The sequence below is a fragment of the Rhineura floridana genome, chromosome 21, assembly GCF_030035675.1.
Source record: "Rhineura floridana isolate rRhiFlo1 chromosome 21, rRhiFlo1.hap2, whole genome shotgun sequence".
NCBI classification, from domain to species: domain Eukaryota; kingdom Metazoa; phylum Chordata; class Lepidosauria; order Squamata; family Rhineuridae; genus Rhineura; species Rhineura floridana.
The window spans coordinates 4,654,934-4,669,004 of NC_084500.1; the positions used below are offsets into that span (position 1 = coordinate 4,654,934).

The window sequence follows — 14,071 nt, forward strand, 5'->3', positions numbered from 1 at the left end:
GAGGCAGAAGAATGGCATGCTTCTCCTTTCCATAACAGGGAAGAGGCATCCCGCCTCTGCCATCCTGGCTCTCCTCTGGAACGTGGTCTTTGGGAAATGGAGCAGTCACGTGCCAAGTGGTTCAGACAACCTCTGCACATTGTGATGTGCCAGCAGGTAGCAGCATGCCGCCCTTCCAGCCCCTGGGTTTTGAAATGAGAGATGGGGGCTTCCAGAATATAGGGTGTGATAACAATAGTAACTCCTTAAAAATGAATAAAAACAATTTCCTTAAACTGGATCTTTTATATAGCTCCTGCGTTAAACTGTTTATAGCCTCTCAGCCGAGGAATTTTGCCAGCAGTTGAATCTTTAAGAAGACTGGGGCTCTTATACAAGTGGGGTGAGTGGGGAACTTTTTGGATCCACAGGCCAGATCCGTATCAGGATCAGCCCTATGGGACAGATTTGACAGGTGGGTGAGGCTGCCCATCTGTCAATCACATGGTATCGTTGACATCACATGATTGACATGAGTTGTCCCACCCAGCTGTCAAAATCCCTTGTGCGGGGTTCCCAAGCATCCGACAGGTGGCTGGTTGGAGGGTGCTTTGGGAACCCAGCACAGAGCTTTGGGAAGTGGCAGTCATACAGCCAGCATATTAAAGGGGAAGAAGCCTGCATCTTACAGGCAGTGGCAAGAACAAAGCAGAGAAAGAAGCTCCGTTCCCCTCACCGCTGTGGGGGGGGGAATGAAAGGTGCCTTGCAAATGGGAAGTTTCAGCTGGTACTAAATACCGCAGCTAAGAGTTCTGATTGGGGCCTGGTTTTGGACTAGTTACTCCAGTTTGATGCCAGTTTCACTGGATTTCTGGTCCATTTCCAAACCCAGTTCAAAACACTGGTCATTGTCTTTAAAGCCTTACATTGTTTAAAACCAGGATACTTAAAGGACTCTTCCATCCTACCTACTCAGGTCATTGTGGGAGGCCCTGTTTCATTCCCACAAACTCAGAGGTTCAGTTGAGGGGGTTTCAAGAGTGGGCCCAACTGGTAGCTTGCACCCCAGGTTCTTTAAGCAAGGGAACTGCTTGAAAATTAGCCATACTCCTTGTGTGTTAACGTTTAATGCATTCAGAGAAGACAAATCAGTAGAAAGTTTCTGTCTTTTCCCTTTTTTTCTGAAATAAAGCAAATGCTGTAGCCTGTTAGTTCATGATGTAGGTTTCGCTGTTGGCATTAAAAGCAAACAAGGTACATTTATTGATCTTGGCACAGCCAATATTGTACCTGTCCAGTAAGTGCTACATAATGGCTTAGCGCATGTGTTGCTTATCACAGGGCTGTTAGGAGGTATCACTTCCCAAGCTGACGTGTTAATGGCTTGGATAGGCAGACCTGACTCTGAAGCGACAGCCCTATAGCTGCTCGCTATTAATTGTGCTTCTTGGAAAGCTGCCTTACACTGAGTCACACCATTGGTCAGTCCAGCTCAGTGTTACCTAGAGCAGCCTTTCCCAGCCAGTGTGCCTCCAGATGTTGCTGGACCACAACTCCCACCAGCCTCAGCCAGCGTTGCCAATGGTCAGGAAAGATGGGCATTGTGGTCCCACAACATCTGGAGGCACACTGGTTGGGAAAGGCTGCTCTAGATTAACTGGCAGCTGCTCTCCAGGATTTCAGGCCAGGTTCTCTCCCAGCCCAACCTGGAGATGCCAGGGCCTGCACCTGGGACCTTCTGCATGCAAGACAGGTGCTCTACCACTGAGCTATGGCCCTTCCTCGGGGCTCCCTAGTGCTTGCTGGGCCACGGCTCACTATAGCTTGCTGGGTTTCACTTGTTTGTTTGCACATGGTGGTGCAGGTTGAAAAAGATGAGGAAAGCGGTCCAGTTGGAGCTTTTTAGGACCCTTCAGAACAATTTCCCAGCTGATTTGCAGCTAAGCGTGGGTGATACGTTTTAATTTATTTCACTTACTTAAACTCTCACCGTACCCTATCGCTAACCACCCCAAAGCTGGTTTGTTTTTATAAACTCCTCCTGCCACTTCTGGAATATGGCCAGAGTAGGCTCCAAGGGAAGGGGATTCTAGATTGGGTAGCAGCTACCAAGAGTGCTCCGTACGCCCCTGACACGGTATGTAGGGGAGAAATCTATATGTGTTGGAAATGGCACCCCTTTGGGAAGGGGCTGTAACTCAGTGGTAGAGTTTCTGCTTTTAAAAAATTTATATCCCACCTTTTCTCCAAGGCGCTCAAGGTGGTGTACAAACCCTACAGTAGATTGGGCTGCGAGACAATGACTGGCCCAAGGTCACTCACTGAGCTGCATGGCCACAGTACAAACACCCTGCTTTGCATTCAGAACATCCCAGGTTCAATCCTTGGCGGTTAACAAGGATCAGGGAGCAGTTGATGGGAAGGACCCCCACCTTTTCCTGAGGCCCTGGAAAGTTGCTGCCCATGAGGGCACTTTCAGTGTACCATTTCCACCATGTCTAAGAATATAGTGTGTTCCTGCTCTAAGTTGTGCACCTATGAAACTGCTTATACTAGCTCAGTCTATTTGCCCATCCGGCCCAACATTTTGAGCTCCTTAGGGCATTGTTGGCAAATTCTTTCCAGAATGCTTTTTGTGTGTGCTGTCCCAGGGATGGAGGACCAGTGGCCCTCCATTTGTCATTGGACTCCAGCTCTTATCAGCCCCAGCCAGCATGGCCAACAGTGAGAGACGGCAGGAGTTGTAGTCCAACAACTTCTGGAGGGCTACAGGTTCCCCCTCCCTGGCCTAAGCCAATGATAATTAGTGCTTTACTGGTAGAGTAACTGCTGATCTTTGTAACAAAAATACACAACCTGTCCCTAAAATCAGCCTTGATGCTCAAGAACTGCAAAGTGGCTAGTATAATATCAAGAGACCCAGGAGGGATCTGGGAAACTGCAGGCCAGGGAGTTTAACATCTGCTTTGGGAAGACTGGTGGAAAGCATGATTAAAGATACAATTACCAAGCATATAGAAGGACAAACCTTGCTAAAGAAGTGCCATCATGGCTTCTGCAAGGATAAATCACAGGAACAGAGGAAGGTGCCTTATGTCAAGTCAGACCACACGTTTTGTTTAGTATTGTTGACACTGGCGGGGATCATCTCTTCAGTATTTCAGACAGGAGTTTTTCCTAGCCCTGCCTGGAGACATGAGGGTTTGAATGTAGGGCTTCTTGCATGCAAAGCATGTGTTATACCACTGAGTTACAGCCCTTCTCCTTTCTCACCAGCTGTTTAGAGTTCTTTGAGAGTGTCCACAAGCATGTAGAAAGGGTAATCCTGTCAGTATTGCGTACTTAGACTCTCAAAAATCTTTTGATTAAGTCCCTCACCCAAGAATCCTGTTTAAAGCGCTCTGCATTGAGCTTGGAGCTTGGAATTGTAGCTCTGTGAAGGGAATAAAGAGTTCCTAACAACTCTAAGCAGCCTTAACAAACCACAGTTCCCAGGATTCTTTGGGGGAAGCCATGACTGTTTCAAGTGGTAAGATGCTGCTTTAACTGTATAGTGCAAACCGGGCCTTAATTATGTCAGTGGATTTAATGGGTAGGACTAACATTGGATCCAGCCCCCTAGAACAGATGTGCAAAACCTTTGGCCCTCCAGATGTTGCTGAACTACAATTCCCATCATCCCTGCTGTTGGCCATTCCTGCTAGGGCTGATGGGAGGTGTGGTTCAGCAATATCTGGAGGGCCAAAGTTCCCCACACCTGCCTAGAGAAGAGAGTGGCCCAATGAAACACTTAAAAGGTGAATTGCTGTGGCGTTATAGTGGAATTAGAGATCTGTTGGTTTTCATTCGCATCCTGAGTATTGTGTCCCTTGTGGTGTTTGGAAGAACAGTAGGAATATGTGGAGGCAGCATTGATTTAGAAAGCAAAGGGAAATGAGAAATGGCTTTCCGTGTTAGGAGGCCAGTTTGTTAGCGTTCCCTTTGAAGAGATTAATATCTGCTCTTTTTCAGTCTGAGATAAAGCAACATAAGTATATTCTGTGCAAATAACCTGCGGAAGAAACTGTTCAGCTCAGCACAGGGCTGTTCTAAATAAGCCCCTCCATCAGATCACTTTGGCCAAGATGCTCCTCAGATGCAGACACTTTTCCATGAGGATCAGTCATGTGTAGCGTGGGCATTCCACATGTCACCCCCCAAACTGTGTCCGTGGCAATCAGTGGCCTAGGATGGGAACAAGTCAGCTGGGTATAAATATGAGACTTGTGAATAAGTATCCTTTTTCTCCTTCTGAAGGCTGGTGGGAAGTCCATGTAAGGAAGCCAGTGCGGGAATATTTCAGCTACAGTAGGGCCCTGCTCATACGGCAGGTTTCGTTCTGGACCGCCGCCATAAAGTGAAATCCACGTAAAGCATTCACTAACATTGTCTAAAATGGTGCCTGACACCCAAGAAATGCCGTAAAAGTGGAACAAGCGCCGTAGGAGCGGAGCCTTTCTGCAATTGACAGCCGCTGTATTGGTGGAATGCTGCAAAGCGGAGCGCCGCAAAGCAGGGCCCTACTGTACCCAGGACATTCTGTACATGACCTTAGAGTGGCCGTCATCCTAGAGCAAAGGAATTTGAAATGGAAACTGCAAAGCGGAGTCGCTGAGTCAATGCTATCAGTTGTGGACAAGACAGACGAAAGAATTGTGTGTGTGTGCGCACGTTACGTGTGTTGGCTTACTAATGCCAGGATGTCTGTATTATCAGTAACTGTTTTGTGAATTGCCACTGTTATGTCATTATCCCTGTCTTCATTTTTCAGCATTCCATTTCCCTCTGACCCCATTGTTTACAGTTCCACACCTAGGGGGCATATATGTAACACTTCATGCATCTGATGAAGTGGACCTTATTCCATGAAGACTTATGCCATAATAACTTTTGTTAGTCTTTAAGGTGCCACAAGCCCCTTTGTTGCTTTCATGTAAGTGAGGCCTCTGTTTTGGGTCCAGCAAGATAGGCTTTGAAAGGCAAAGTCTGGAGGAAGGAAGGGGCAATCTCATCTCCCCCCCCCCAATTTTTTTCATTCCTCTGTTTTTCTTCTTCCTCTGCCTTCTTTCATTCATCAAGCTTTTTGGTCTCTCTATTCCACCCCACCACCATGCGAGAGAGGGACGTTTCTTGGAGAAAGAGTCATTTCAAGAAAGAAAAATCTGCTTTGGCTGTTGAGAACTTGGCTACGGAGGGTGGGGTATAGATGGAAGAGATCTTCCTGAAGAAGGGGGCACAGCGGTTTGTTGAGGTGGCTACTTAAGCATAGTGGGTTGGTGTGTTTGGGGGAATGACCCTTTGAGCTATGTGTCAATCATAACTCACAAAAGAGCCTCACCTTAGAAAATAAGATGGGCTTTTGAGGAAGGGCCCTCACTTTTGTGCTTACCTTCGGTTGCTCCAGTAGCATTTTCGAGCTTTGGAGGAAGATGGGCTGGTAGCACACTAGCGTCTTTTTACCTCTCTCTCAAGATAGCTTTCCCAGCATTTTCCGTGCAGTGTTTGCAAGACCATGCTTTTGGGCATGGGACAGTTGCCAGGGAGTGGTGCTTGGGAATGCAGGGGTGGCCGTTGATGTCTTGGAGCTGTTATGGCCGCAGTTGTTAACAACTACTACACCTACCCAGCATGGTGAGGTGGTTTTAGAGGTGCTAACCTGGTGCCCTTCAGGTGTTTTGGATTATAATTCCTAGGAGCCCTAGCCAGTCTGGCCATGTTGGCTGGAGCTGATGGGAGTTGTAGTCTGAAACGTACGGAGGACAGAATTTGGGGAGAGCTGCCATAGGCTGTCCAGTTGCTTGGGAAGCTTCAGAGCCCTGTAACCAAGGACTTCCTTCAGTTCAGCTCTAGAAATGCAATATTTGTCACACCAACCTTTCTAGCGGAAGAATAATGAGGCATTTGTGGTGGAACTTCTGTCACTGTTTTGCCATCACTGTGCCTGGTGCTTTATAATCTTGCGAGTTGTTTGTGGGATTATTATTTTTTAATTCTTCTTTGAATGGCAGATTCACAAACTTTATTTGAATGGCAGATTCACAATCTTTTTTGTAAACCAGGAAGCAGGCATAAGCAGGCAGAGAAGCTCATTGTTTCCAGGAGGACATGTCTGTGCCCCAGTCATCTTTGAATTTAAAATTGCACACGTGTGGAGTTTGCATGCACCACTAAATCTAAGAAGTGCATTCAGGCTGTGGATAGTCTTGAGTCTAAAGTGGGTCTTGAACTGGGAGTACAAGGGATGTTAGGCTGGAGGACTGCTCTGACCAAGGAGGGGGATGGTAGGAGGCGAAGCACAACAGCCATAGGCTAGAGGAAAACAGGCAGCTCTAATGGGCTTCTGAGTTGGGCTTGCTGGAGGGTCTGAGCTACTAGGAGTCACTGCTCCTTCCTGCCTCTCGTTGCCACCTTTCTTGCTTTATCCTCCTTAATAGGAACCAGATCTGGCTGTAAAAGGCTGGTAGTTAAAAAAAAAAAATCTGATGCCTACCCTGAGGAACTGGAAACATTTTTCCAATCCTGCTATTTGTAAGTGGGGATCTGACCTTCCCACTTTAAACGAGAAATGAACCAGTATCCCCAGAAACGTTTATGAAGCCATAAATTCATCCTTGCTTGTGTACGTATGGATACTTTTTCCCCCTGCTAGAACTGATCTGAGATTCCTCTCCCTCCCTTTTCATTTTTAGATTGATGCTTTGGGCAAAAGAAGCAAAGAAGCGGAGGCAGCGTTCCTGAATGTCTACAAGAGATTAATTGATGTTCCAGGTATGAGACTTATTGTCCTGTTCTGAAAAGCAAATGATGTCTGTAGTCTCATGTCCTAGTGGGTGTTTTTGTTCTTTGCCTGTCAGTTGGCTGCGTGTTTGAGAAACGTGTCTGCTCTCCAATAGCTGTGTTGCAGTACTTTCTAATGGGGAGAAATTTGTAAGTGAGGTCCATTTCATATATGCTTTGAATGTAGATGGTCTGATTGTTTAGTTACGTTGCCTTTTGAGATATTTATTTATTTAAAAACTTTTATATACCACTTGATGTTTCAAAAATCTCAAAGTGGTGTACAAACAATATATCATTAAAACAAAAACAACCTAAAATTAGTAAAATAGCAATATCAAAACACATAAAAGTAAATAAAACAAACTCAGAGGATTCAAACACGTAAAACAGGATCCAGCTTAATGGGTCAGGGAAAGCCTGGTCAAACATTAGGCAGGTTGGAAACTTTGCCAAAAGGGATCCACACAGAACGTACATTGCAACAAGCAGGCCATGTGCCTCTTTGGGGCTTGCTCTCCAATCTCAGAAATTGATGTGGTTAGGAAATGCATCTTGAGTAATGAGTGTTGATTCTATTACATGGTTGTCTATAATTATAAAGCAAGAATTTTCTTTCCTGTGAGTGTGTTTCTGTGTTTGGCCTTTATTCGTAGCACTCTAATTTCTAGGCCCTTCTTTTTCTTGTTTCGTTATCCTCCTTATAATTAATCTACAGTGCCTTGCAAAAGTGAGCAGATCCCTGATCAGTGCTCTCATATTACTGAATTACAAATGGTACATTGTAATTTTGTTCTGTATGATATTTTATTTTGAAACACTGAAACTCAAAATCAATTATTGAAGGCGACATTGGTTTTATGTTGGAAAATGTTTGTAAGAAACATAAAAAACTGAAACATGTTGCTTGCATAAGTATTCAATCTCTGTGCTTTGGAAGCTCCCAGTTTACACAGATGAAAGAAACTGCCCTATCGAGGAGACAATTACCTTACCGTTGGCCTCCCCCTGTGGACCATTCAAGTTGCTGTCACACGGTCAGGATAAAGCCTCCACTGTTGAAGGATTATTGGTCAGGCTGTGGATCTCAAGGAAAATGAAGACCAAAGAGCATTCTACAGAAGTGAGAGATAATGTAATACATATTCATAGATTAGGAAAAGGGTACAAACTAATATCCCAGTGCTTGGATATCCCAGTGGGTCAATAGCACAGTTGGACCAAAGATCAGGAAGTGGAAGCTGCATCACACCACCCAGGCACTGCCAAGAAAAGCTCAGCGCTCAAACAAGGAGACTTGTGAGAGAAGCCACAGAGAGGCTCACCTTGAAGGAGCTACAGAGTTCAGTGGCTGGGAGTGGAGTAATGGTGCACCAGTCAACCAAATCAAGAGCTCTGCATAACACTGGCCTGTATGGGAGGGTGGCAAGAAAGAAGCCATTACTCAAAAAGGACCATCTGAAAGGACGTCTGGAATTTGCCAGAAAGCATGACAGTGCCCCAGCTGCAGGTGGGAAAATGTTTTGTGGTCAGATGAGACCAAGATAGAGCTTTTTGGCCAAACCTAACACTGCCCATGCCTCAAGACACCCCATCCCTACAGTGAAGTGTGGTGGTGGCAGCATCATGCGGTGGGGATGCTTCTCATCAGCAGGGACTGGGCATCTTGTTAAAATCGAAGGAAGAATGGATGGAGCAAAATACAGGGAGATACTGCAAGAGAACCTGCTTCAGTCCACTAAAAAACTGAAGCTTGGGAGGAGATTCACAGGACAATGATCCCAAGCACAAGGCCAAAGCAACATTGGAGTGGCCCAAGAACAAAAACCTTATTTGTAGGGTCGCCATAAGTCGGGATCGACTTGAAGGCAGTCCATAAAAAATAAAATTATATTTCCAAAATTTCACCCTGCCAGATGGTTGGACTGGCCTTGTGGGAGTGTCAGATCCACCAATCTGCCTATTTAACAGACATTTACAGCACAGTCCTAGCCATGTCTCCTCAGAAATAAGGCCTATTGAATTCAGTGGGGCTTACTCCCAGGTAAGTGAGGTCAGGATTACAGTCTAGTTATCACTGTAATTTTTGCATTTCATTGCTGTTCAATTCCCACCTTCCAATTTTCTCGTCGTATATATCTGCCAACTCAGATTTCCCTTCAAGAATCTAATGAAGTGGATTTGAGTCCACAAAAGCTTGGGTTTTTAAAAATTGAACAACATGCACATACCACTCAATTGTAATAAAACCTTGATGCAGCTTACAATAATACAACATAAAATTATCAATAACAGACAGTTAAAATGTATTTTAAAACATTCAAAAACTAATAATCACCCAGCTCGCTCCTCCCTAGCAGCCAGCAGCAAGAGATGAACACTTGGTAAGCATATAGTCTCTAGGGTGAGTCTCATTTTAAAATCGAAATCAGTATATTAAAGGAGGCTTGGATAGCTTTTGGTTTGATTTAGAGGAGAGCCAGCTGCAGCCAGTGTGTGAGGTGTTTTAAAGCATGCCCTGTATTGTGCTTCCTAGGAGGTATTGGGGGAGATGGGCTTTAAGGCCATAATTCTTCTGTCACTGGGCTGGCAGCATCAGGCGGTGAGGTACTGCTTCTTTGCAAGAAACCCTCTAGGCAATGTGGATTTATTAAATTTTCTGGGGAATAATTAATGAATTAATTATAACGGAAGGCGTTTGAATATTCAGAAGCCACAGTATAATTATTCTTGTTTGGTCTGTGATGCATTTTCATTCGTGAACGGATGTGCAAGGGATTCTTAGGACGGTTTCTTCACGCTGCTTTCTTGGCGTGCAAGTTGCTGTTAGAGTTCTGCTTTTCCAATGATCCTGCAAGGGAGGGATAGTAACTTGGCTGGAGCTGGCCACCACTTGGGGTCAGGTGTCTCATGCCCAAGGCTAGTACTCTGTCCTCTCCTCTGCCCGCTGCTTCAAGCCATGCCAGTTCAGGCATTGCTCGGATCTGGCATCAATGAGAGAGAGAGAGTGTCTGTGTCCGTCCATCTTTCAGGATTTTCTCTGCTGTTCAGAGCTTCCTGGGGGCAAAATAAAGGGACACTTGAAAACTCCCTTTTGCTTTGTGGTGCTGCCGATGGTGTCCATGGCCTTTAAAGCCAAACAGTGCATTATTTAAAAAGGATTTGCCAGAGGACACTCTATTCTCCATCTCAAACTGTTGTTCTCTGTGGGAGTTTTCTCGAAAGAAAGGCCCTCTCTGAGCGCTTTTGCTTGGAGACCCGGTTTTGCAAAAGCAGACACAGCCTCTCTGAAAGCAGCTGAAGCGTCAGGAATGAATTATTTTTAGAGCCAAACCTTCGGAAGCGCATTACCAGCTGTATAAAAAAAATTAATTGCTGTGGTTCTGCTCATGTTTCATAACTTGCTGTCTGGGTGTTGTCAGCGTTGTGGGCCTGTAACAAAGTTCTTTTGTTTTAGTATTTTGCCCCCACCCCACCCTTGCCGCAGCCCCTTCCAGCACCAGAAGATGAATGAGTTACTGTTTGGCCAGTGGGAATTTAATGGGATAACTAGAGATGGCCAGCTTTGTTGCATTAGAGTTGTGTCTCTACGTAGCATGTGTTTCAGCTCTATGCAGACACTGCACTGTTGATTATAGGTTTGCTAACAATATTTATTTACCCTTTTGGCCTAACTGCAGCTCCAGGGTCCGACATGGACACATCTGAAGCCTAGAGAGGCGCTAGTGCAGATGAATATTTTACACGTGGTGCCTTTTAAAAAAACACATAGCAGCTGACCTTTAAGCCTCCCTTTGCAGAGACTTTGCATTAGATGTACCTCCTGATCCTGTTGAAAAAACTCCACTCCAAACTTTCCAGCATGCCCTCTCTTTCCTCTGCAAAGTAGGAGATGGTCCCTTTGGTGGAGTCCAGGCAGCACTTTCTAACTCTTGATGTGGTTTGGAGTTCCCGTTTTCAACAATTCCAATCGGCCGCTCCAAAACCTCTGTGTAGGAAATGCTTTCCCTGCCAAAAGCGGCACAGCTCTCTTCCAGGAGAGGGCTAGGGATGGAGCGTACACGTCGTATGTCAGGTATCATCCCAAAGTCAGGTGTGTTGTCCCCTGTAGAAGCTTCATGTTCTGCAGAGCTCTGTAAGGCGCACTAGAGCCGTTGTGCAGGTAGCCGCACCCTCACTCCGGATGGTAGTGTCAGGTTCAGCTTTTGGGGGACTTTGGGTAAAATGCTAACCCTCCTGCCCTTGCCCAAATCTGCACCACCTCCCAGAGGGCAAAGCAGTTGGGAGCTGCTAGTCCACCTTCTCGCTCCTTTCAACAAGCCACCCTCTGAAGAGAGGGCAGAGCAAGAGGCAGCAGGGCTGTGGGGATGTTGGTTGTATTGTTCGTTTTTATCTTCTTGTACAGAAGTACCTCAGTTAACAAAGTAGATGCGTTCATGGACATTGTTTTAACAGAATCTTTCCTACCAGAGGTAGGAATAACTTGGAAAGAAGAGGGATAGGTTCCTACACCCGCTCATAGATGGTGGGGTCAGCTTCAACAAGGGCTCTAAAGGATGCCTACACGGCATCCACTCCTTCCTCCTCTGAATTATATTGGATCCTTCCCTCCCCAACCCTCAAAGAAGACAAGAGATCTCTTTAATGCAGAGCAAATACACAGGCTTATCAATTTAACCCTAGCAAAGGAAAGGCGCAGACATAGAGTTTTAATGATAGCGAAGGAAACACACAGGCTGGTCAGTTTCACCTTGAAGCAAAGGCACAGGCTTGGAAGTTTCTCCATAGTAAAGCCAAGCTGGTCACTTTCACCTTTTAAAAAAGGCTCAGTTAAAAGGAGCTTCCTTCCTGGAGGATTCTTTAATTGAGGTATTACTGTATACCGCTTTCTTCAAAGCAGTTTACAACAAAACAGAACAATAGGAATCACAAAAACAAGTAAGAATACAGTTGAAAACCACCCTTAAAATAACAAATTAATATCAAACTGGACTAGTAAAATGGGAAAAGGTCTGCAAACACTTCGGAGAACAAATAAGTCAGGTGTGAGGGACGTTTTAGCCTCCAGATGTTATAGAACTACAACTCCCATGAACCCTAGCAAATGTCTGCAGTGGCCAGGGAAGATGGAAAATGTAGTTCAGCAACATCTGGAGGGCAGAAATTTCCCCCCACCTGACATAAATCTTCACCATGCAATGGAAGCTCATCAGTGTTGTGGGCATCCATGCTGCCATAGGGAGGGAGCTGCACATCTGGGCAGGTGGTATGAGGATGCTGTCCCTCGAGCCAGGTAACAGTTCCTTTGGGCTATGGAGTCAGTCACCGTCCTGTACTCAAAGTAGCTTGCGAAGTCCAGCTACCACTTAGTAAGATTGGCTCAGTTCATACACTCCTCAAACATGACATTGAAGGTTCAGGGGCAGATCTCACCCTGCGCCTGGAGACGCTGGACCTCTTTTGCAGAACTACAGGTCTCTTTGGGTTTTGCAGGTTGCTTGCCTTACTCCATCCCTCTGCTGAGATTGGTTCCTGTTTCCTTCATGTGAATGGATCTTAGCCTAGTTTCCAACAAACCAGAGATCATAGGAGAGTTGGAAGGGACCATTGAATCCAACCCCCTGCTCAAGGCAGGAATCCAGCTTAAAGCATCCCTGACAGGTGCCTGTCCAGCTGCCTCTTGAAGGCCTCCGGTGTTGGAGAGCCCACCACCTCCTTAGGTCATTGGTTCCATTGTCGTATGGCTCTAACAGTTAGGAGTTTTTCCTGATGTTCACTATGTAAAACTGTTTCTGGACTGAACCACTTCAGACCGCAAACAGCAGTTCATACTTGTACATAGTTGAAGAAACTTACACTAGGCATGAAAAGGCACAGTTTAAGTGAGAGCCCATCTCCATGGCATGCTTGTGTGTATCAGAGCTTGGAAAAGTTACTTCTTTTAAACTATAACTCCCATCAGCCCATGCTAGCATGGCCACTGGATTGGGCTGATGGGAGTTCTAGTTCAAAAAAGTAACTTTGCCAAGCTCTGGTGTGTGTGGGTATGCACAGAGGATTGTTTGGAATGGAGGCATGTTCAGCTGCATGAGCACCCACAGGTAGTCTGAAGTGGGGCACTCCAGGTACTTGTTTGGTCCCCTCAGTGAGGGGAAGAACCATAGTTCAGTGGTAAACCATCTGCTTTGCGTGCAGACCCCCCCTCCCCCGGGTTCAGTCCATGGCATCTCCAGCGGTGTGGTCAGGAAGCAGATAAGAGGGAAGACCCTACTCTGCCAGAAACCTGTGCAGAGTCTCTTGACAGTCAGAACAGCAGGCGCTATGGACAAACTAGTGGTATGATTCAGTCAGAAACAGGTTCCTGTGTGAGAATCGTGTGTTACATGCAGATAGAGATTTGAAGGCCCAGGGGAAAATGGAGGGGGAAAGGGCCTGGTTCTACCCTCCCACCAAAAATAGAGCCCCCCCCCATTTTCCTCTGCTCCTTCTTCACCTTCTACTTCTCTGACCCTTGACTCATCTCTCTGAGAACTGGCCTCCACTTGCCTCTTTGACAATCAGTCTTGCTTTACCCTTTTGTTTTGCACGCTCCCCCCCCCCCACAGTCCAACCCTGCAAGGAGAGCACAGAACGTCTCTAGCTCATAACACGCTTTCCTTCCCGCACTCATTACGGGGATTTTATTTCCATTGCGTGCACAGGCTCAAGTTGACTCTTTGAGCAAGATTGCCAATCTGTAAAACGTGGTCTGGCGGTCTGGCTCCAGATTTGGTCTTTCTGTTGCCCCCATCCTGTTTATGTGCCTTACTGAACTAAAAATGGGGGGCAGCTCCTTTGATGTATTACGGATGCTTGCTCTTGGATTCTCTCACAGGGCTCTTCCTCCTTTCAGATGTTATTTATTTTATATTCATTCATTCATTCCAAGGAGAAATGGCTTTGTAGATCTTCCCCTTCAGCTGTGATGGGCTTACATTGTTTTTGGAAATGGCATGGGTGGTCCCAGCACACTCCCCATCTAGAGGGATTTTCATCATTTTTGCTCATCAGCATACTAATTGCTGTATGACTAATTATGCCCTGAATTCCAGTTGATTTTTTAATGAGACAGCTGGGTTAATTATGTAATCATATGATTATATTAGCCTAGAGTGCCCCAGCGCAAAGCAATCCACGTGGGGGTGTGATGTCATTGTGGAAGCAAGGCTCACAAGGGGCACATTGAGCAAATCACCTAATGATGAAGTGAGCGGGGGAGGAGGGTAGGGGCAGCCTC

At 45.9% G+C, this 14,071-nt stretch overlaps 1 protein-coding gene across 9 annotated transcripts in view; it reads left to right on the forward strand.

Annotated features, from left to right (window-relative positions):
* The window catches only part of CUX1 (cut like homeobox 1), a 378,915-nt gene that overhangs the window by 185,877 nt on the left and 178,967 nt on the right, over positions 1 to 14,071 (forward strand). For all 9 annotated transcript variants that reach the window (XM_061605172.1, XM_061605170.1, XM_061605174.1 and 6 more), the window contains one exon: positions 6,708 to 6,786. In XM_061605172.1, the coding sequence (XP_061461156.1) occupies positions 6,708 to 6,786 (79 nt within the window). The remainder of the gene's footprint in view (positions 1 to 6,707; positions 6,787 to 14,071) is intronic.